The sequence below is a fragment of the Onychostruthus taczanowskii genome, unplaced genomic scaffold (genome assembly GCF_017590055.1).
Source record: "Onychostruthus taczanowskii isolate IOZ18803 unplaced genomic scaffold, ASM1759005v1 scaffold22, whole genome shotgun sequence".
NCBI classification, from domain to species: Eukaryota; Metazoa; Chordata; class Aves; order Passeriformes; family Passeridae; genus Onychostruthus; species Onychostruthus taczanowskii.
In genome coordinates this window covers 410,269-431,972 of record NW_024499462.1, presented here as the reverse complement: position 1 = coordinate 431,972, position 21,704 = coordinate 410,269, and the positions used below count along the sequence as shown (strand labels likewise).

The following is a 21,704-nucleotide window of genomic DNA, read 5'->3' as shown; positions in this document are numbered from 1 at the left end:
TGCTGGAATTCCAGTGCACAGGGGATGGGTTTACAAACAGAGGTGTGACAGAAGTTGGTGTCAAAACTCATCAAAATGGGGTAAAGTTGAGTGCTGGACACCTCTTAGTTGCCTGGTTTGTCACTGAGGCTTCCTCCCTGCTTCCCAGCTGGAATCCAGAGTGGAGTGTGGCAGGGAGATGTCCCAGCTGACCCTGGGACTGAGAGCTGCCCTGGCTGCTGCCAAGGACAAGGGGGATGAGTGTAATTAAATAACTCAGTTTGCTGTGAGGAGGATTTATAGCCTCAGCCTCAGACAGCACAGTTGTTGTTACCCATTAGAATCTGGGCTTAATGCCCTCCCTCGCTGTCCTACAGAATTTCAAAGTGCCTGGTTTATTTAAATTGATAGATTCACTCCTATTGCATTCCTCCCCTCCTTCCAAATCGAGGGGTTGGATTAATTCTTCTGCATGAGTCTGTTCTGTGCTGCTGGCTCAGCAGCTGTGTGTCATTGGCTGCTCTCAGCAACCAAAAAGAAATGCTGATGGAATCTGCCTGCTTTTGTTCACAGAAAGATGAGCCAGATGCTTTTAAAGAATTGGGAACAGGCAACAGAATTGCTACTTGGTTGTTTTATGTAAGTGATACATTTCTGCCATCTGTCACTGCGTATTCTATACCATGGAATGATTTAATTCTGCTTTTCTTTCATTCTTTTTTACCGAAGGGACTTGCCAGTGAAGCAGCCACTAACTTTGGGTTAATACATATGGGGGGGTCTTCTTACCCAGACTTTGTGGTTCTTCCATGTGTCTTAAGGAGGATTTTCCCCCCAGATTTGAGCATTAGCTTAAATTATTTGCCTGCCTGTTTATTTTTGTATCTGCATCGGTGTTTACAGCATGTTCACAGCCTCAACACTCGAGTGGGAGGGACAAGGCTGGGACTGCACTGGGAACAGAGGGGGTTTGGCCTTCTTAAGGGATTTACCTCAAAATTAAACTTCACTTTCACTACTAAAAAGTGAGATTTTATCAGCCTGAACTCACCTGTCCTTCCCCACCTGTTCAGATGAGTGATGTGTCAGCAGGGGGAGCCACGGTCTTCCCTGAAGTGGGAGCCAGCGTTTGGCCCAGAAAGGTGAGCAGGCTTGATCCAGCAGATAAATCCACTCCTCCCCACCTACCCACACAGAACAGAGCTTGAAAATGAATCTCTAAAATAACTGTAAGCACCTCTGTGCTGTCACAACAGTGCTATGATTTTCCTTAAGTGCAGCAACTGGAGCTGTGTTGGTGATTCCAAGGGCCCTGATATTCCATGTGTGGATGCAAATGCAAAACATTTAAATACTCCAAAACACATCTTGAAAATACTCAGATCTGTGAGTTGCTTTAATCTTGAGGCATCTGTAGGAAATTTTCCTGTCAGATTTTTCCTTCAAGCAAGGTTTGCCTTTGCTGCCCTGCTGTTCAGCTTTAGTAAATAATCTTGGCTCTCTTAAACTCGTCAGGAATTGAATGAAACTGGCTTAGGACTTTTTAATAAAAAACTAAGAGACAAGCATACAATAAGTCAAAGGAGACTTATTCCTAAGAATAAGAATATGGAAAAGAGCCCTTTAAAAGGAGGATCTGAAACACAAATGCACCTACCTTTGCCTTAGTGTGTGTGGTACAGAGCACAGGGCTGAGTGTCCCTTGCATTCCCAGGGAGCAGCTGTGTGCTGGTACAATCTCTGGTGTGACACTGTGTGTGTCGTACAGAGCACAGGGCTGAGTGTCCCTTGCATTCCCAGGGAGCAGCTGTGTGCTGGTACAATCTCTGGTGTGACACTGTGTGTGTCGTACAGAGCACAGGGCTGAGTGTCCCTTGCATTCCCAGGGAGCAGCTGTGTGCTGGTACAATCTCTGGTGTGACACTGTGTGTGTCGTACAGAGCACAGGGCTGAGTGTCCCTTGCATTCCCAGGGAGCAGCTGTGTGCTGGTACAATCTCTGGTGTGACACTGTGTGTGTCGTACAGAGCACAGGGCTGAGTGTCCCTTGCATTCCCAGGGAGCAGCTGTGTGCTGGTACAATCTCTGGTGTGACACTGTGTGTGTCGTACAGAGCACAGGGCTGAGTGTCCCTTGCATTCCCAGGGAGCAGCTGTGTGCTGGTACAATCTCTGGTGTGACACTGTGTGTGTCGTACAGAGCACAGGGCTGAGTGTCCCTTGCATTCCCAGGGAGCAGCTGTGTGCTGGTACAATCTCTGGTGTGACACTGTGTGTGTCGTACAGAGCACAGGGCTGAGTGTCCCTTGCATTCCCAGGGAGCAGCTGTGTGCTGGTACAATCTCTGGTGTGACACTGTATGTGTTGTACAGAGCACAGGGCTGAGCGTCCCTCCCATTCCCAGGGAACAGCTGTGTTCTGGTACAATCTCTTCCCGAGTGGAGAAGGCGATTACAGCACGCGGCACGCGGCCTGCCCGGTGCTAGTGGGAAATAAATGGGGTGAGTACCTGCCTCTGACCTGAGTCTGGGCTCTGCTGGGGGGTGGCTTGGCTTTATTTTTTCTTTAGACTTCAGAAATTACATTCTTTGTAAAGAAATATATTTACCTCATCTCTCTATGTTAAATATATTTTATATAGTAGCATGTTTCATTATGTGTATAAAGGAAATTAATATTATATCTACTTTAAGAGTAGCTATGTCTACTTTAAGAGTTTTTGTAGCTTTGCAGCCATACTGGAAGGGTTTTTGGTTGGTTTGTTTTTGTAGTTAGACTAACTTCACAGATCTGTGCATGGCAGTGGGGTTGGAATGAGAGACTCTTTTAAGGCCCCTTCCAACCCAAACCATTCTGTGATTAAAACCCTTTAGCAAACTAAGATAATCCTGTGCTTAACTAAAAGCTTGTCTAGAGCATATTTAGCTTCAGCAGAGAGGAGCTGACACGTGCAGTGATGCAGTCCCTTTGTGTCTTTGCAGTCTCCAATAAGTGGCTCCACGAGCGGGGGCAGGAGTTCCGCCGGCCGTGCACGCTGTCGGAGCTGGAATGAGGCAGCCCGGGCTCCTGGGTGCTCAGGGTGTGGGGAATGCACACCCTGCCAGTTTACAGTGACTAACAAACACTCCACTACAGGTTCACCCCACCCAGCTCAGCTGTGGACAGGACAAACGTGCTTTTGGTTCCCTCCAAATCTCCCCCAAGGTTTATCAACAGAAAATATTGAGGTTGACAAGTATTACTGAAAAAAAAGGACAAAATACAGATAAATATAGATGAGGGCCACAACTTACAGCGGTGTTGTGTGTGGTGTTCCTGTCACCATCATCCCTCTGAGCAGTGTGGGCAGCCTGGGGTTGTCTGGAGTCTTCCTCACTGCCAGGCTTAGGGCAGGATCATTGCCTGGGAGGGCTCCCTTCTAAGGAATGCTGAATTAAACCCATTCCTATTCCTCAATTCCCAGACACTTGACTCTTTGCTTTCCTAGAGTGCCTGACCACTGCAGGCTTACTTTGCTGGAAAACAGGTTATTATCATGTTTTATCCTGATTTTCCACTTCCACAAAAGCCCCACTTTTTAAACTTGTCTTCCTTCTCAGCCTTTGTGGAGAATTTGGCTCTCTTTGTGGAGAATATGAGCCAGCAGTTCCACAGGCAGTCAGGATGCTTCCACAGTGTCAGAGCAGCCTGGGAACACCCACAGCCCATCTCCCCTCCTCTTTCTGCAATGTTTGTCCACAAGAACAAATGCTGCTTTTGTTCTGTCCTGGCAGCCAGCTCTTCCCTCTGCTCCTCGGGCAGCAGGGATGGGGATGTTCCCATCTTCATTAATCAAAATTGTCGTGCCTTAGGACACTGGAATTTCAAATTGGTTCTGAGACTTCAGGTGCTGAGGTAACACAGAGTCCTCACAGAATGCTCCCTGTCCTTTTTCTCCTCCCAGCTCTCGAGGTTTCAGGAGAAACTCTCAGCCTATTTATAGTCCTGAACCTTTTTTAGATGCAGGCTCACTTTCCTGAACCCTTTCCCTTCCACAGGAGGATTTTAGCAAAATATCCAAATATCTCAATAGCACGAGGACAAAAATCAAAGGAAGCTGCACCTGCCTCTACCTAAACAGTCCAATTTTCTGGATGATGATGATTTTACTGAATTTAGGGGTCAAGCCTGAAGTCTTTACCAAGGGAAAAATTCCAATTTTGGTTAATTGGATTTTCTGCCTCAATAAAATCTTGACACTTGAGCCAAAACTTACAAAACCTATTGTTAAATGTGCTAGAAATACCTCTGGATTACTGGGAATGCAGTTTAAGGTACTATAGTTGGAGGAACTGCATACTTTCAGAAGACACTTTAAAAGGTCTTTGCTGGAAAATAATTGTTGAATTTCTACTGAGCCTGGTAGCAGTGGGACCCACAGAACTGCCCCTCCTTAGCCCTGCACCTCCCTGAATTTTGCCTGGCTTTTGGCAGCTGGAAAACAAGGTCCATCCATAAAGTGAGAACACAAAGTCTGCACAGTCCCATCTGTCCTGCTCATTTACCAAGAGCAGGAGCTGATGTAAATAAATTCACCCCAGAACTGAATTAGCAGAGCTGATCTTCGAGCCCCAATTTGTAATAATTAAAAAAACCCCCAGACCTGTAAGATTTGTGCCTACCTGAGTTTTCTCACTTTTTTTTTTCTCTTGCTCTTCCTATCCGTGGTTCTCTCTTTTCCCTTTCCCTTCTCTTATTTTGTTAAGCTCCAAAAAGTTAACCATGGCTGCAGGTACCTCCCACCATGTCCCTGCAAGCAAAGGGGACAATGAACAGTGGGAACAGTTGGGAATCCTGCCTTTGAGGCATCCATAAATGCTGGTAGGGAAGCCAGTCCTACCTAGTAAAGGAGCACAGAACAAAACCCCTGTACTGCCATCAGGAACAGGTATGGAAAACGCCTGCATTTGCTCTTCATGTCCCATCTCTGTTCAACACTCACCAAAGCATGAAAAAAAGCCAGAGATGGGGAATTTTGTTCAGCAGTTCCCTCCCTCACCTCAATACCAGTGCGTGCTTGCGGTGTTAAACAGCATCAGTCTCAGGCATTGCTTGGGGAGTACAAATGTTCTGGTGCACGACTTTTTAAAGCAGTGAACCACTCACAGATAATTCTTCAGGAAAGAATTTTCTGCTTTTGACAGTAGAAAATTTTACTTGGTTAAAGGAGAAAAAAAATCTCTCAAGATTGAATCTCCAGTCTGCTGGGACACATCAGGAACGTTCCAGATTATGACAACAGGGTTGGCTTAGATTTTTAAACTGCAGACAATCCTTATTTCCTCTCCCTCCACTGCAGTGGTGTCCATGTATCCAGTGCTGACTGTGTAAGGGATTACACTGGTGCTGCTGCTTCTGCCTTATCCCATCATTTCTCAGAGGGCTGTTGGATCCCCATCGTGGCTCCTGTGTGAATCTAGTTTTGTATTAAACATGATTGAAAACTGTCTGGGCTCACAGTGACTGACAACTGCCTTACTGTTACCTTTTTTGTAATAAAATTTTTAATGTAAAAAAAAAGTGAACAGGCTTAAAATAAAAGCCACTGCCATTAGCAGTGAGAAATCCTCCACATCCAACTCTCCTTGTATGTGGCTGCCATAAATCTGATCACACAGAGTTTTATCACCAGAGGTTTATCACCATTTGTGGAAACCAAGCTCCTCTGTTTCCCTTCAGCATCTCACAGGGCAGGTGCAGGAGCTGCTCCTACCCCAAATTCCTGTTCAACACTAAACTTGTGTCTCCACTGGGAGCACTCAGCACTAAAGGGCTGCAAGAGGGGAGGGCAGATAATGCTGGGCTGAAAGCAGGATCAGCTGTTGAGGATCTCTTTTCCAGGAGGGGCAAATCTATTTTGTGAAGCGAGAAAGTCAAACAACCACTTACCCTGGAATGGTTCTAGGGAGGGGAATAAAACACCAGAGACTCCAAGAGCACAATAAACTCACATGTGGGAAGGTCAGGCTGGCCTCTTCCATGACCAAAACCTCTGGGGTCTGTACACCACAGCCCTCCCTGGGCTTCACCCTGCAGAGCAGTGGAGCTTGTGCTTAATTCCCATCATCAGGAACCTGCAAAAAGCACAGCAGGGGCTGTTGAGGGGCCTGGATTCTTCTGCCTGTGGAACGGAGCTGCCTGGGAACACCCACAGCCCATCTCCCCTCCTCTGCAGGGAGGGCACTGCCCCAACACAGCTGATGTGAGCACACGTTTGAAATAAGCCTGAGGAGCACTGTTTGATTTTGGAAAGGTGAAGGGGTTCCCTCCCCAGCTACCCTGTGCTGCTGAGCTGCTGCCCTGCCCCTGCCCAGAGGATCAGCCCTGTCCCACCCCAAGCAGTGACTTCCCACCATCCTACCTGGGTCCCTGGGGCTCTTCTGCCACAGCTGCAGCTGAAGGGTGACCGTGGGGGTCACCAGCAGGGGAGGAACCCAACAAGGGTAAGGATCACTGCAGCTGCAGCTGAAAAGGCTGAAAAGGTCAGAGATAGAGAGAAATGCCTGTGAATGTCACAGGGCAGGATAAGCTGAAGAGAAAGGAAAGGGTCTGACAGGATCATGGAATCAAAGACTGGTTTGGGTTGGAAGGTATTTAAAACTCATCTAGTTCCACCCCCTGCTATGGGAGGGATGCCTTCCACTATCCCAGGCCTTGTCCAGCCTGGCCTTGGACACTTCCAGGGATCCAGGGGCAGCCACAGCTCTACTGGGCAGCCTCCTCAGGGCTTCTCCACCCTCACAACATAGAAGTTCTTCCCAATATCCCCATCTATCCCTGCCCTCTGTCAGTTTGATGCCCTTCTCCCTTGTCCTGTCACTCCAGCCCTTCTCCAGCTCTCCTGGAGTTCCTTTAGGCACTGGAAGGGGCTCTGAGGTCTCCACACTTTTCTGTTTTCCAGCTGAACAATCCCAGTTCTTCTAGCCTTCCCTCCCAGCAGAGCTGCTCCATGCCTGTGCCCATCCTGGTGCCTCCCCTGGGCTCTCTCCAGCAGCTCCAGGTCCCTCCTGTGCTGGCCCCAGGGCTGGGGCAGCTCTGCAGGTGGGGTCTCAGCTGAGCCCAGGGGCAGAGGGGCAGCACCCTCTCTACAGCTGGGGGAAGGCAGCACAAGGGATCTGCCCAGGGACTCCCAGAGAGCGGACCTGCCCACACCCTTGAGCTCTGCTCCCTTAGGGAGGGGGTCTTTAACCACCCCAGCCAGCCTCTCCCGGCTGCCGGACTCTGACCTGCAGGAGAACTCGGAGAACTCGGGGATTTCACCATCGACCCGCAGCTCTCTCTCCTCCCCATAATCAGTGACTCAGCTGGCTCCCAAGCCGGGCTTTGGAGCAGCCACGGATCACCCACTAACCTGAGCCACCAGCTGCCTCTTCCCCCGGCTAAACATCCACCAGCAGCTCCCTGAGCCAGCCAAAGCCGATGGAAAAGGAGCTCGGTCCCTCTATCCCACGTCCTCCCCAGCAGAGTGGCACGGGCAGAATCCTGACACAGCCACGACGCGCTGGGAAGGAGGAATGCAGCACAGGAGCTGCAGCTCGGCTCCTGATGCGGAGCCAAGAGGGCTTTTCCAGCTCCATCTGGGATGGGGCTCATTGCCACAGGCGCGGGGACACCGGACGCAGGGACAGGACGGGTGTAGTCCCCTCTCCCTCCCAGCCCAGGAGCGCTGCCAGGAGCCTGCAGTGTCCCGGGAACGCGTGACTCACCGCCGCTCTATATTTAAGCATTACGGAGGCAGGAATGAATGCACGCAGTCAGGAGCTGCCTATCCCGAGGTCAGCACCAGGCTCAGGAAGCATTTGTCAGAGTTCACCACCGTGGCAAAAAGCATCTGCACCCCTTAAATCTTCAGAGAGAGAAAAGCTGGCGCAGGGAAGGGGGTTTTGTAACTGCAGCGGGTCAAAGCCAGACCAGAGAACCTGCGGGGTCCCACTGTGCACATCCACAGCTCCTCACTGCTGCAGCTGCTGAGCCACTCCCCGAGGGAAAACTGGAGGTCACTTTTACCCAATCCTACATTTTTCCTGCTCTTCAGATCTTGCAGTCTGGGTGCAACTGAGATATTTGCAGCTGGACTGAAAAGCTCTCAGGAGACTGGCTCGGGGAGGGAAGGAAGGAAGCAGAAGGAAGGAAGAAAGGAGAGTGGCTCATCCCCGGGGCAGGGCAAAGGGGCTGCCACGTTTTGGAAAAGCAGTAAACTGCTTTTTACTCACCAACCTTTGCTTCAGGATCAGTGACAAACTAACAGGAAAGTTTCTGACTCCTCTTTACTCAGGCTCTGCCCTCTGCCAGCTGCTCCCTCCCCGCCCTGTTCAGCTTTCCCAATTCCAATTGATTTTGGAATTTGCCTGGGTGCTGCAGAGCCACCAGCTCCAGGCTGCATGCCCTGCCCATGCCACATTCCCTGTGGTTTGCCTCCTCTGCAGTCCTGCCAGCATTTTTCCCCTCTCTCTTTGCCTTCAGCAGAACATGAATCAGTCAGCAGGGACCGAGGGATGACAAAGAAAGCTGTGTTCTGGAATTGCCTCCAGAACAACCCTAAAAGGCTCTACATAAAAGCAGGACACTATGCACAGACACCCAGAGGCTCTTACACATTTCCAAGCTAGTCCCCAATAGCTGGTTTGCTCTTTTTTACATTAATTTCTGCCAGGCTGTTGGCAAATGCTGGGAGCACTGGGACTGTGATCTGGAGTGTCAGGCAGGGCAGGGACTGAACCAGCAGAGACATGAAGGATCCACTCACTGCAAGACACAGCATGGGATTCTTGAATCAGTGCCACTGACAACAAATTCCAGGGATCATTTCCACCCATGACTGACAGAAGAGTCCCCAGCATGGTCTGAACAGCAGGAGAGGCCCAAGCTCTCCAGTGCTCCTGCAGGGAAGCCCTCACTTCCCCAGCACCCCCTCTGCCATGTGCCAGGGTGACACAGATGTCACAAAAGGCTTACTCGAGGCAGGGATTTGCTGATTCCCAAGCTGCCAACCTCCCTTTCCCAGTGTTCTCTGCATCTGGGTTTATCTCCCCAAAGGCAAAGCTGGTTTGAGGCTCCCCTGGGAGCTCCTGCACTCCTAAATGTCCCCTCACCCAAAAAGTCAGCCCTGGCAGTCATGGGCTTCAGAACAGGTGGAAAAAGCAGGCAGCAGCTGCCTCTGGCTCCACACCATTGCACAGGAGAGGCACTAACCAGCTTGTTTGTTCCCCCTTTCTCTGACTTACCTGTCTAAGAAACCAAGACTTGGCTGTGGTTCCTCCTCCTTATCCCATGTCTGGAGCTCATCACCCAGGGCCATGTGCAGAGACACAGACAGTGCCATGGAGCTCTGGCCCAGAAGCAGTAATGCAATGGGGCTAAACTTCCTGCAAAGCAATAAAATGCCAGAATTTGCATTTGTGTTTGGCATAGATTTGAAAGCTCCTCCTGGGAGGCAGTGCTGTGCTGGGGCACATCTGAAAAGCTTTCTAAGAGCAGCCAGAACCTTCCCACACCATTTCCCTTCTCTATTCTTCGTGAGTGGCTTGCTTTGTCTTTTGCTGTTGGTGTTAATTTGGTTGCTTTCTTTTTAATGAGCAACTTTGAACCCTCCACCAGCTGAGAAGGACCCTGGGTCCAGGCAGGCCTGTCCCGCTCCAGAGCCAGGAGCTGCAGGTGTCCCACAACCCATTCCCTGGCTCAGGTCTCAGCGCCAACCTTTCCTCCTGGGTCACCTGTGCTACGCTTAACTTACATTACACAGGAGCTGTAACAAGCAGCCCTGCAACATCAGCCACATCAAAGGCAATACTCACCTACCAACTGATCCTGGAACTGGCGGTGATGCCAAGGAATTGCCCTGAATGTAATGCTTGTCCCAAACTTCTCCAAGCTGCTGGATCAACCCCTCCGAGGCTCCGTGGGCCCTTGGGATTTGCTAGGAGCAATACAGCCAGCAGGCGGGCTGGGTGAAGGTCTCATCCCACCCCTCCCTGTGCCCAGGAGGCCTGGGGAAAAGGCAAGGGGTGCTCCTCAGCCTGCCTGAGCAGCACAAATATTGGACAGAGAAATACTCTTCACGTCCCAGCAGGCTGGGGAGGGAGTGCAGTGCCCTGGGGAGAGAGAACCCGCTCAGGGGTGAGGGAGGGGTCCCTCCTGGGGAGCTGCAGCCATGGGGACCGAGCTGTCCCAGCGGGATTGTGCAAACTCCCAGCTCCGGGAGCTGAACTCGCTCCGTATCTCGGCGCTGCACTTTGCCCCCGGCTGCCGTGACCTCACGCCGGCTCCCCGGGCAGCGTTTAAAGTCCAGGCAGAGCGGTGCCGCTGCCTCCTGCCCAAGCAGCTCATCCCCGCCGCTGCCCCTCGGCCTGCCCGGCTCGGGCCCGGGCCTGCAGCATGCGGCTGCTGCTGCGGGCAGCGCTCCTGTGCCTCACCCTGCGCCTGGGGCACGGCTCCGAGGAGGCAGCGCCCGGCAGCCCCGGCCAGCAGGACTCCCAGGCAGTGTCATCCTACTCCGACTGGGGCATCGACACCATCCGGGATGGCTTTGAGACGGTGAACAGCTACTTCGACTCCTTCTTGGAACTGCTTGGGGGGAAAAACGGAGTCTGTCAGTACCGCTGTCGATACGGTAAGTGAACCTCACTGCTGCTGGCTCCTCTCTCCTCGCCCTTTCCCCTCTCTCCCTCTCCTTTCCTGCGGCCACGAGCAGCTCCTCCTACCCAGGAGCTGCCCCCGGCAGAGCTCAGGGTCACAACTCCTGTGCCAGTGCCAGCACAGGGACACTGAGCCCCCTTCCCCAACAGAAGCCAGCTCTCCAAGGCACCGCACACAGGACAGCAGGGGAGGATGGAGCCTTCCCTGCCAGGGCACACAGGTACCAGCTGGGAGGGCACACAGCACCCAGGCTGGGAGGGCACACAGCACCCAGGCTGTGAGGGCACACAGTACCCGGCTGTGAGGGCACACAGTACCCGGCTGTGAGGGCACACAGGTACCCGGCTGTGAGGGCACACAGCACCCAGGCTGGGAGGGCACACAGTACCTGGGCTGTGAGGGCACACAGTACCCGGCTGTGAGGGCACACAGCACCCGGCTGTGAGGGCACACAGTACCTGGGCTGACCCGCTGCCCGGAGCCTGGCACAGCACAGGGAGGGGAGGCTGAGCCAGCTGCCCTAATCTCAGCAACCTTCGGAGTGTCCTTATCCAGCAGCTGTGAGCTGGCCACTGCCGAGGGCTGCAGGAGGAGAGATAACAGCGGGACAAACCACACGTCACCGGGAGGAGCCTTTAGTGCTCAAGGCAGAAGGAGGCAGCTCCTGCTTGCTTTGGAATTCACTTTTTGGTGGTTTACCAAAAAGGGTTAGTTTGGCTTGTCCTGGGCGCAGGATGAAGGGGGTGACATCTTCGGGAGGGCAGGGCAGGGCTGCAGTCTGTGGGGTGACAGGGCCACAGGCAGCACTGGCCATCATGGTACCTGTAGGAATGACCTGCTTAGGAACCAGGCAGGAGTTTTCCCACAGATTGTATCCTCTCCTCAGCCTCCTACAATTGTCCCACAGCAACATCTTGTCCTGTCACCTCAGCCTGCCCAGCCAGAGCTTCACCCCACACCCCTAGTGACCACCTGGGAAAGAAGCTTCTGAGCACAAGGGATTTCAACCCCTCTCCTCCCCAGAGCATTATTTTTCACGGACAGAGTCAATGCTTTGGGGAGACCCCACTGACTCTGTCTCAGTCTGTATAGATCCCATGGACCTCCTGCTCTTCCCAGGCCAGCAGCCAGGCCACTGGGACAAAGAGATGCTGCGGGGCTAGGACCTCAGCTCCCTGTCAGGGGGGGAGGTTAAAATCAGTCTGAAAGTTGCTGAGTTGTTTTGTTTCACAAATAATGTCACAGAACCATAGAACAGGCTGAGTTGGAAGGGACCCATCAGATCACTGAGTGCAACTCCTGGCCCTGTGCAGGACACCCCAAGAGTCACACCCTGTGCCTGAAAATGTTGTCCAGACACTCCTGGAGCTCTGGTAGCCATGGGACCACTTCTCTGATGAGCCTGGAAGTGCTCACAGTGCTCAACCACCCTCTGGGTGAAAAACCTCTTCCCAACATCCATCTAATGTGTATAAGGTATCCTCCCCCTCCTGCCAGCTCCGCTCCCCAGGCCCCACACTGAGAACAACCAGGGAGCAGCAAGCCAGGAACCTCAGCCCAGTGGGATGGAGGAAGCCAGGTACCCCAGCCCATCACCACAGCCCCACAGTGGCCCTGCTCCCTCAGCCTGGGGGTCCCTCAGCCTCCCTGCAGCAGCTCAGGAGGGCCTGTCTGGAGGAGGTGGTCCCCAGACCCCCCAGCACTCAGGATGAGCTTATCAGGCAGCCTGTCTCATGCTCACGGTGTGGCAGCCCCAGGCCATGTGTGTGAAAACCTCCTAAAAGTCCAGTCCATGCTCCAAATTCAGAGCAGAAAGGGACTTGCCCTCCTTAATGTAGAGACTGAAACCCCTGGCAGTGGGAAAACTGTGGCTGGGACTGCAGTGTGCCTGAGGCAATGCTGGTACTTAGAGCTGGTTTCAGGGAGGCTCAGGACTCACCACACCATGCAGGAGTTACTGCTTTTGGACACATCCAGGGGGCTCTCCCTGCCTGTCCTTGTGAAAAGCATCTCCAGAGAGCAGCACAAATCCCTGCTGGCATCCCAGGAGCCCCTGCATCTTACAGGAGCAGTGTTTTACCTAGAAAGGAAAACAAGCCCATTGCTAGCCCAGTTCTCATCCTCTGCTGAACAGCTCATTAATCACTGCCTGAAGGAGGACACTACTGAAATGCTGCCCACGTGGCTCCAAGGGGCTTGCTAGACCCTTCCAGGACCATTTGTCCTTGCTAATCTCTGGCGCAGACGTTGCAAACTGTGAGAGGAGAGGATGCCAGGATGGTCCCAAACCAGTGAGATCCAGTCCTTGCTCAGAAGGATGAACACAAACCATCTTTGTGCTGAATCAGAGCCTGGTTGCTTTTTCTCCCCAGGCATGAAACAAAAATTATTCCTTCTACTTATTTTAATTTCAGCCAAGAGATACCAATAACAGCTTATTTTGCCACAGTAAAGGTCAGGACTCACCTGTGATTGCCACATCCATCTTCAGCTGAGCACATGGCTGTTCCAGCTGTAAGACTCTCCTGACTTTTCAGCAGCTACTGAGGTCTGAAAACAACCAACTTGATGGATGAGTCCCTTAAATCAGGACATTAGGGTTACACTAGCATTTACTGGCAAATATACTCCTGCTTACAAAGTCTCACTGGGCATCTCAGGGGAAACAAACAGCCTGAGCTGGGAGTGAAGCCCTTGCAGCTTCCTCCTGGCCATGCAAGACTTCACTGCTCTGCTCAGCATTTGGTCCTGAAGGGCTTCAGATGAGGGGGCACCTCCAGGCTGTGGGAAAAGAGCCTTCAAAGCCCCTGGAAAAGAGCCTTCAAAGCCAGGCTCTCTCCAACAGGGCTCACAAAGCTGGGTGTGTGCAGGCACCTCTGCTCAAAGCCTGCCTGCCTGGGGCACACAAACAACAATGGACCACCCAAAAGTGCAAGGAGCCCTGAGACCATCCATTCACCCAAAAATACACTCACTCCCCCTGCCAGTGTCCCAGCACTGCAGTGCCTGAGACCTCCTGCATTGCCAGCAGCTGCTCCAGCCAGCTGGCTGCTTTCCAGCCTCTTGGAACAGCTACAACAGCCTGGGGGAATCAAAATGCATCAGGGAAACTCAACTTCAGTTCTAGGGCTGTGGCAACAAGGCAGTGGCCTGAAATGTATCTTCTTGCCTGTGAGGATGGGCAAGCAATAAATGATAACAGGAGCACTGAGTCAATGCTTGTAGAGGGCAGGAAGGCCTGATATTCCTGTTTTGCTTTTGCTTTCCTGTTACGTACAAAACAAGATATGGAAGAGAGGTTAATTGTGGTGCCTTGCACTTGACCTAGCTGAGAAAGAGTACAAAGGGGCACTTTATAAGTTTTAAAGCTCTGTTTTGCAGAGAGGAGGGGACAGGTTTCCTACGAGGGCTTATCCTGAAGGCAGTTTGATGTTTTATGGATCAGCACAATCCTTATTTACCTTAGGGTTTTTTTCCTCAGGACAGCTTTCTAGAACATTATAATAGCTGTGGCTTCAGCTGAATTGAAGATCTGGAAACACAGCTATTTTTGGCTGGGATCTGGATAATGCAGATAGAACTGGATAACTGGAGGATTTTAAAGGTCCCATCCAGCCCAAGCCATTCTATGATTCTATGATCTCCACATCCCCAAAAATCTCACTCTTACTCAGACTTGCCATCTTATCCCATTCACTGCCAGTGTGCTGCAGGAACAGAATTTTTACAACCAATATTACAAGCAAGTCACTCAAATTTGACTCCATCCTGCAAAACCCACAGCGGATTTTGAACTTTCCTCTGCCTCCTGCATCAGTTCAGGAACACTTGAATTCTGAGTCCCAGCTCCCACTCCCTTCCAAAAAACCATCAAGGCTCTTTTGGAAGAGGAAGATTGCCTGTTGGCATCTCACAGCTGGACAGCATTTCAGTTTGTAATTTATTTGTAGCAAAGCTGTTATTTAAGCAATACAGCTCTGGCAAAGTTTAATTGAGAGGTGCTGGGAACACTCCTACATAAGGCCCTCTGAGGTTTTTGGCTGCAATGCCTTCCCAAGGGCACAGCAGATTTATGGTTGAATTAACTACTGGCATTTTAGGTACCTGAACAGAAAAATGGGAAAAGTGTCTTAAATAATTCCTGGTGCTGACAAGAAGCAAGAAGTGGAAATGGAGTTTAAAAGAACCCAACCCTGCCTTGAAGGGCTGAATTAGATCCATTTTATGTCTATATAAATTCTCTAGCCTTGCTCAGGGAAGCAGAAACTTAACCCTTGATGTGACAGGCTTCAGAAGGCCCAGCTCACAGGAGTTTTTGTTGGAGCATTCCTGCATTTTATGTTTTCCTAGAGCAGGGACAGGACCCAGGGAATGGCTGGAGCTATGTTGAAGCAGGGTTAGGTTGGATATCAGGAAAAGGTTCTTCCCCCAGAGGGTGGTCGAGTACTGAACAGGCTTCCCTACAAAAATCAGATTAAATGCTGCTGGAAGGTACTGCTAGAGCTGGCTGTGAGCTGGACTCCTCCTACATTGGGTAAATAATTATTCACAGAGGGAGTTCTTGCTCCTTTATGCATATTAAGAAGCAGACTGAGGAAGGTGCAGAGATTAAAGGAATAGAAATAATTTTGCAAAACATGGCAGTGCATTACCATGGGCAGAAAATGGACCAAGAAGACCTGCTCAGAGCAAGATCAGACATGCAAGGTCTGGCACAGTCTGGGGGACAGCCACACCACACCAACAGTCCAAGAATGAACTGAGGATAGAAAGAAACCCCCTTGCCAAGCTAGCACTGTAAGCAGTAGTGTTTGGGGATGCAGACCAAAGGGGAGCTGCCTGTCACTCCTTGCTTTTTGGACCTAGTCTTGGAAAGATCAGCTTTCCTAACATTTGTCCTCTCTTTTCTTTCCCAGGGAAGGCTCCCATGCCACGGCCTCACTACAAACCCCAAGAACCCAACGGCTGTAGCTCCCATTTTCTGGGGCTCAAGGTACCTGAAATTGTATGTACTGTCCCACCCACCAACCCCACAGGATGCAGCTCTCCATCACATCACCAGCTCATCATTCTGAGCAAGGAAAAGGATGGGCTGGGCAGCTTGGTGACAATAACCCATGTGCACACAGTAACACCTGAGTGTATCCTCCACCTCTTCCCACACTTTTTGCCTTTGCCAAGCACTGAATGAAATCCAGAGGCTTTAATACTGCACCTGCTCGTTATCTTAAAGGCAATTAATGAACATATTGGAATCACCAGGAAAAGCCTTCCCAGGAGGCTCTCAGAGCAGGGATTCCTATTTAGCTCATGCATTATTGCTGCCCATGGAGTCTGTAGCAATTAGGCAGATTCCTGCTCTGACAACCCCTCTCTTTGCAGCCCATTTTTCCTGTTGGTTTTAATTCCTGAAACTCTATTTCACTGCAAACCTTGTGGGCATTTCTGTGGTGCCATTTCTGTACCCAGGCAATCACAAGTGTGATGAAGGAACAATTCATCTCCTAAATTTTACATGAGGAAGGGCAAAAAGAGGAATAATTCATAAGAAGCTAACAAGTCCAGTCTCTCCAGGAGACAGGCCTTCTGCCCCATCACCCCCAGCTAAGCTTACAGGGAGCAGAACTCCCCTGACCATGCTGTGCTGGTCCTTGGCATCAAGTGTATCTCTGAGAAATAAGACATTAAAATACTTGTGACATGTTAGGCCAAAAAGCAAGAACTTGTCAGGTTGTGGGAAAAAGAGGAAAGAAGTAAAGAGGCCTTTGCCACTGTTGGCAAGGACATGGAGCTCTCTGACAAATGAGAACTAGAAAATGGTCATGGAGGGGCTGTTTCCCACCTCTCTGCCAAACACTGATTCCCTGGGATACAGAGAGGAGAAGAGAATGTGATGTAGCCCTCACTGAGCCTGCACCACTGACACCACTGGGCTGCTCCCTCACCCTTCTTTACACTCCTCCTGCTGCCTGGCTCTCAGGAATAGCTTCTGGAAAAGGAGCCAGCTGGGCTCTGCAGCACCTCACCGCGTCACAGCTGTGTGAGCTGAGGCCAGGACTCAGCCAAGGGACACCTCTTTTGTCTTTCCCCAGCTAGACTTGGGCATCCCTGCCATGACCAAGTGCTGTAACCAGTTGGACATTTGTTATGACACCTGTGGGGCCAACAAGTACCGCTGCGACGCCAAGTTCCGCTGGTGCCTCCACTCCATCTGCTCCGACCTCAAGCGCAGCCTGGGCTTCGTCTCCAAGGTGCAAGGTAAGATCCTGCCTCACATCCCCTGTGCAGGGAGCCCCTTCCTTGCCAAAAAGAAGCAAAACTCTGCAGTAGGGAGCAGCATCTCTGTCCTGCACTTGTCACAGGCGGGTGAGAACACAGAGATCTGCCCCCTCTGCCACACACTTCTGTCCCAAGGCTGGAGATTTATGGTTATTTACATTTAGAAAGCATTACAGTGTGTGAAAAAAACCACAAACAACACTGGAAGTAATTCCTTCAAAACTTGGAGGCACTCCCAGACAGTTCAAACACCTTCATGGGATACCAGAATGCCTTCCAGGGCCATGAAGCACACACTGAAACCTGTACATGGCCAGGGGCCAGCAAAACTGAGAGCCAAGGACACGGCTCTCAGGGATTTGCTCACAGATAAGAGATGATGATGGCACCAGGGACACACCAGGCTGAGTGGTGGCTGAGCCACTGCAGGCAGCTCAGGATGGCTCAGAAGTGCTAGCAAGTTCTAGTGAGTTCAAGTGCCACCCTGGTTTTGCCTAATTTAAAAAGCCTCAGCCTGCAAGTCTGAGAAGAACTTCTTTGGTAACCTCTGCTGATGTCCTGCTCTAAGGTATCCTTAAATATGCATTTGTTTACCAAAGGTGCAGCCTCATTAAGACACATGGGAAGTCTGCATGACATCAGTAGATGTCTGTAGATGGCTTCCTACCTGGTCACAGATAAATTCATGGAAAGAGTGCCCAGGCCAGCAAGAGAAATCAAAGACGTGGACTGAGACAGAAGTGCTACAGGCTGAGCACAGCCAATCCTTCATGGTCACCCTTATCAACAACTCCTCATGCAGCCAACTTCTTCCCATCTCTTCAGAGTTTCCACTTTTTCGTATGATTCCTTCTTGCTCTCTGCTTGCAGCAGGAAAGCAAACCCAGATCCTAGGCAGTTAAGGTGGAGCAGAGCCCACACTCCTGGGCTGAGCCAAGCCACCTCTGCCAGGCAGGAGTAGATTCCTCCAGCATCTCTATCCTGGCTGCTGTAGGAGGCACAGGTAACACCAATGAACCTCTGAGCCATCCTCCCCTCACCTTGGGCTCTACAGATCCTGTCCCAGGGCTGCTCTGAGCACCTCCTGTCACAGTCCTCCTCCACAGCCATCTCTTATCTGGTATCCAAAGCCTTGGTTTTCCCACTGACTCACCACAGCCTCTCCAGTGCCTGCCAACTGAGCAGCCTCCTAAGGGAACAGGAGCTCTGAGGTGTTTGGACAGGTTGAGATAAAAGAAAACAGTCCCAAAGGCAAGGCTTTCCCAACTTCATCAAGCATACAGCTATCAGTGTTGGTGCCAGTAAATAAACCCTAAAGATTTATTATTAACCTATTTATTTACTGACAAGCACTTTCAGGGTTGTTTTTTGAGGTGAGGAGGGGCCAGTGGTCAGGCAGTCAGCTGCTCCAGCTGCTGTAGGGTTTTTCATGCTGGCTGGCAGCTGGCATCACAACTCCCAAAAAAGCCTAGAAAGGTTGGTTAATAGTGGCTATAGGCAAAACTGAGAAGAGAAGGAGTAATGTGGAGGCCTCCTGGGAAATCTGTTTGGTAAACAGTGCTGTTTGCAGAGCCCCAGATGATCCATCAACCAGTAGGGCCTCAAAGAGGCAAGAAAGGACGGGTTTAGGGGGGAGAGAAATTACTGCCACCCTGGGGAGAAGATGTGGCCACAGCTCTCTTCACAGAGAGCAGCAGGCACAATTTTTCCCAAGGATTTTTCCTGGGGAAGGCAGTGAGAAGCACAGAGAGAAGAGAAAACAATTCTTATCTCTATTCACTGCTCTTGTTGTTTTGCACATGTGAAATGTGTTATGGTGATTGTTTACCTAAAGTGATTTTTTAATTAGACACTGGTGAAGGTTGTTTTGATTCTTTGACCAATTGGATCTACGTGTGTCGTGACTGCCTGGAGACAGTCAGGGGTTTTTCTTTAGTATCTTTGTAGTATAGTATTTCTTTAATATAGTTTTAGTATAGTATTAGTGTAATATAGTACAGCTTAATAAAGCAATTGTTCAGCTTTCTAAATCATGGAGTTAGAACACATTATTCCCTGCATTGGAGTTACCCTGCATTGATAAGAAGAGAGAAGGGAGCCTCAGGATTTATAAAACTGCAGTTCTCAGAGAGAAAAGACGACAGCCCACGCTTCCAATGGCAAATGCCATGGAGCTCAGTGCAGGGCTGGGGCTGGGGTGCTCGGGGTTGCCTGTCCTTACCTGGCCACCCTGTCCTTCTCCACAGCCTGTGAATCCATGGCAGACACGGTGTTCAACGCTGTCTGGACCCTGGGCTGCCGGCCCTTCATGAACAGCCAGCGGAGCGCCTGCATTTGCAGCGAGGAGGAGCGCGATGAGCTGTGAGCAAGAGCAGCCACCCGGTGTCTGTGAGCCGCTGCCAGCACCCCTCTGCAGCACAGTGACTCCTGTCAGCCCCTGGGATGGGCACCTGGGCTGCTGCCAGTGCCCCTCTGCAGCACAGTGACTCCTGTCAGCCCCTGGGATGGGCACCTGGGCTGCTGCCAGTGCCCCTCTGCAGCACAGTGCCTCCTGTCAGCCCTCGGGATGGGCACCTGGGCTGCTGCCAGTGCCCCTCTGCAGCACAGTGACTCCTGTCAGCCCCTGGGATGGGCACCTGGGCCAAGGCACACATCCACAGCAGCCCTGGGGCAGGGCAGGGCAGGGCGGAGCCAGCCCATGGACAGAGGGCAGCCGTGCCTGCTGCCGATGCAGCTCCACAGCCCCAGCGCCCCTTTCCAAGCCAGTTCTCTCCAAAGCAAGCAGGATGCAGTGCTGCTTATAAACAGGGGACTTACCTTAAATACATACTATTGCCTCCCCCCACCCTGTAACTCTCTAATTTGCAGTGCAAGGCAGTAGGTTTCTGCAAGCCCTGTGAAATTCCCAGTCCATGGATATGCTATGTACGTTTTTGCACCGCTGGTGACAGACTGAAGAGGGGTAATTTGCTTTCAGTACATTGCTCACACCCATCCCTGACACTTTCCGTCCTGTCATTACACACTCTGACAACCCTGCATATTTAAATACTTGGTGGACCCTAAACTGATTTAGGACGTCTGGAGAAATCTTAAGCATGAGTTAAGGAGAAGGGCTTGAGGTGTTTGTGGTATATTCAGGACCAAAGCCCACCATTTATCAGATGTGAAATCACAGGCCTCTCCCCCAGTCTCAGGAGAGGAAGCCACTTTTCTTTGCCAGCAACATCCACATCTATTTAATTAATTTTCTCCTATAGCATTTAACAAAGCTTTGCCCCCAGGATCCTTTTTCACAGAAAATGGCTGGGTATCCACCTCTATCTCTTGCACGAGGGAAACAGGAGGCTCACAGTGGCCTTGGATAAGATATTCCAAATTCTGGAGCCTTATCTGTCAGGTGACAGGACTTATGTGCTACCTCTGCGGGGCTGCTGTCAGCAGCCTCAGACATCATTGCTTCTAAAATGTGGTTAATGCTCCCATCTGTTATGGGGAGCTTTTGTTGCATGCAAAACCAGAATTTAAAGTTGTGCATGGCATTTTGCCTCCACAGAACATTGGCAGACAGCTTTGAGCTGGGTTTCTTGTTGGAAGGATGTTGCTGCTGGGTGTGTGCGTGCCATGCCACGTAAATATTTCAGCGGCTCCTGCAAACATATTTATGGTTATGTTCTTCCATCTGCCACAGAGAAGTTAAGGCTGCAAAAGGGTGATTTAACAAGAGTGGAAAGAGTCTGTCTTGGTTGCTTTTCTTCCAGTTTAAATGGGTTTAAAATGTATGCATGGAGCTATAAATTATTTAAGCCCTGTATTCCTGTTCCTGCCAGTCATCTTTGCCTTACAGTGAACAGCAATGAGCTGTTCAGCTGGCCCCAAGTGGGCTGGAACAACAAGAGCCCCCTGGTACCCAGACCAGGAAAATGGAAGTGACTGCGTGAGGTGCACTGGGATGTTTTCCATCACAGAGGACTTCAACACTGCTCAGATGTAACGACAGCCTTTCCTAGCTGGGCTAATGCCACTGGAGAGGGAATTCTGCACTGCCGAGGTTCACCGCTCTGTCAGAGCATGAGGCTGGACAGACAACCTTGATTATCCAGCTAGGAAACACCTACTTTTGGCTAGGGATGGGAAGGAAACATTCCTCATTCCAGACACTGCCCAAACTTTATATTTTGTTGGTGAAACAGTGCCTGTGGCCAGTTTAAATGTGAACCTACTCCTATGATTAAATGACAAAAAAGAAGTTACAATAGCTATATTGTCTACGTTCAGTAGCTGACTGCATGGCAAATATATCAATTATCTTATAGTTCAAGTGATAGCAGATTAAAGCCAAGCAACTTCTGGCAGGTGCTGACATACACTGGAGAAATCAAAGGGTTCTGAACAAAGTCTCTGTTCCCAGATACTGATGTGCTGGGGACATCGCTAACATAAATCATCATTTCTCCCTGCTTTCAGACCACCATTCATCCCAAAACCCTAGAGACTGCTGCAAGCAGGCTAGCTACTGAATAAGTTCATTTTTCACTGTGCTAATCTGAAAAATCCCACCAGCAGCTCTGTGAGGAAATACTTGAACCTTCAAGTGGTGGCAGTGACTCTGGCAAAGCACCAGATAATCCTGTGCAGGAGCAAACCAGCGCATGAACGCCGTAAAACTGCAACCAAACTAAAAACTGCTTCCCCTCCGTGCCACTCTTGCTGTCCAGTGATGTACAGCCATGGAAGCAGCTGATCACAGGATTTTCCAGGTTGCTCCATGAAC

General features: G+C 50.7%; 2 protein-coding genes and 1 long non-coding RNA gene across 7 annotated transcripts in view; 2 read left to right on the top strand and 1 right to left on the bottom strand.

The window, feature by feature from the left end:
- P4HA1 (prolyl 4-hydroxylase subunit alpha 1) overlaps positions 1–5,586 on the top strand; it is a 28,809-nt gene extending 23,223 nt beyond the window's left edge. For 3 of the 5 annotated variants that reach the window (XM_041404929.1, XM_041404928.1, XM_041404933.1), the window contains exons 12-15: positions 553–618; positions 1,053–1,121; positions 2,382–2,478; positions 2,959–5,586. In XM_041404929.1, the coding sequence (XP_041260863.1) occupies positions 553–618; positions 1,053–1,121; positions 2,382–2,478; positions 2,959–3,029 (303 nt within the window). In that variant the 3' untranslated portion in view covers positions 3,030–5,586. The remainder of the gene's footprint in view (positions 1–552; positions 619–1,052; positions 1,122–2,381; positions 2,479–2,958) is intronic. The other 2 variants (XM_041404932.1, XM_041404931.1) reach the window with 1 other exon arrangement.
- A 75-nt stretch (positions 5,587–5,661) lies between these two features.
- On the bottom strand, positions 5,662–9,097 carry LOC121336101. Its single transcript, XR_005952691.1, has 4 exons — positions 7,368–9,097; positions 6,378–6,490; positions 5,968–6,090; positions 5,662–5,868 (listed from the first exon to the last, which is right to left on the bottom strand). It is a non-coding gene; the product is annotated as an uncharacterized LOC121336101 (long non-coding RNA).
- A 733-nt stretch (positions 9,098–9,830) lies between these two features.
- PLA2G12B (phospholipase A2 group XIIB) overlaps positions 9,831–21,704 on the top strand; it is a 33,589-nt gene continuing 21,715 nt past the window's right edge. Inside the window, exons 1-4 of the mRNA XM_041404943.1 lie at positions 9,831–10,625; positions 15,568–15,644; positions 16,744–16,909; positions 19,177–19,892. Coding sequence (XP_041260877.1) covers positions 10,391–10,625; positions 15,568–15,644; positions 16,744–16,909; positions 19,177–19,295 — 597 coding nt within the window. The 5' untranslated portion in view covers positions 9,831–10,390 and the 3' untranslated portion in view covers positions 19,296–19,892. The remainder of the gene's footprint in view (positions 10,626–15,567; positions 15,645–16,743; positions 16,910–19,176; positions 19,893–21,704) is intronic.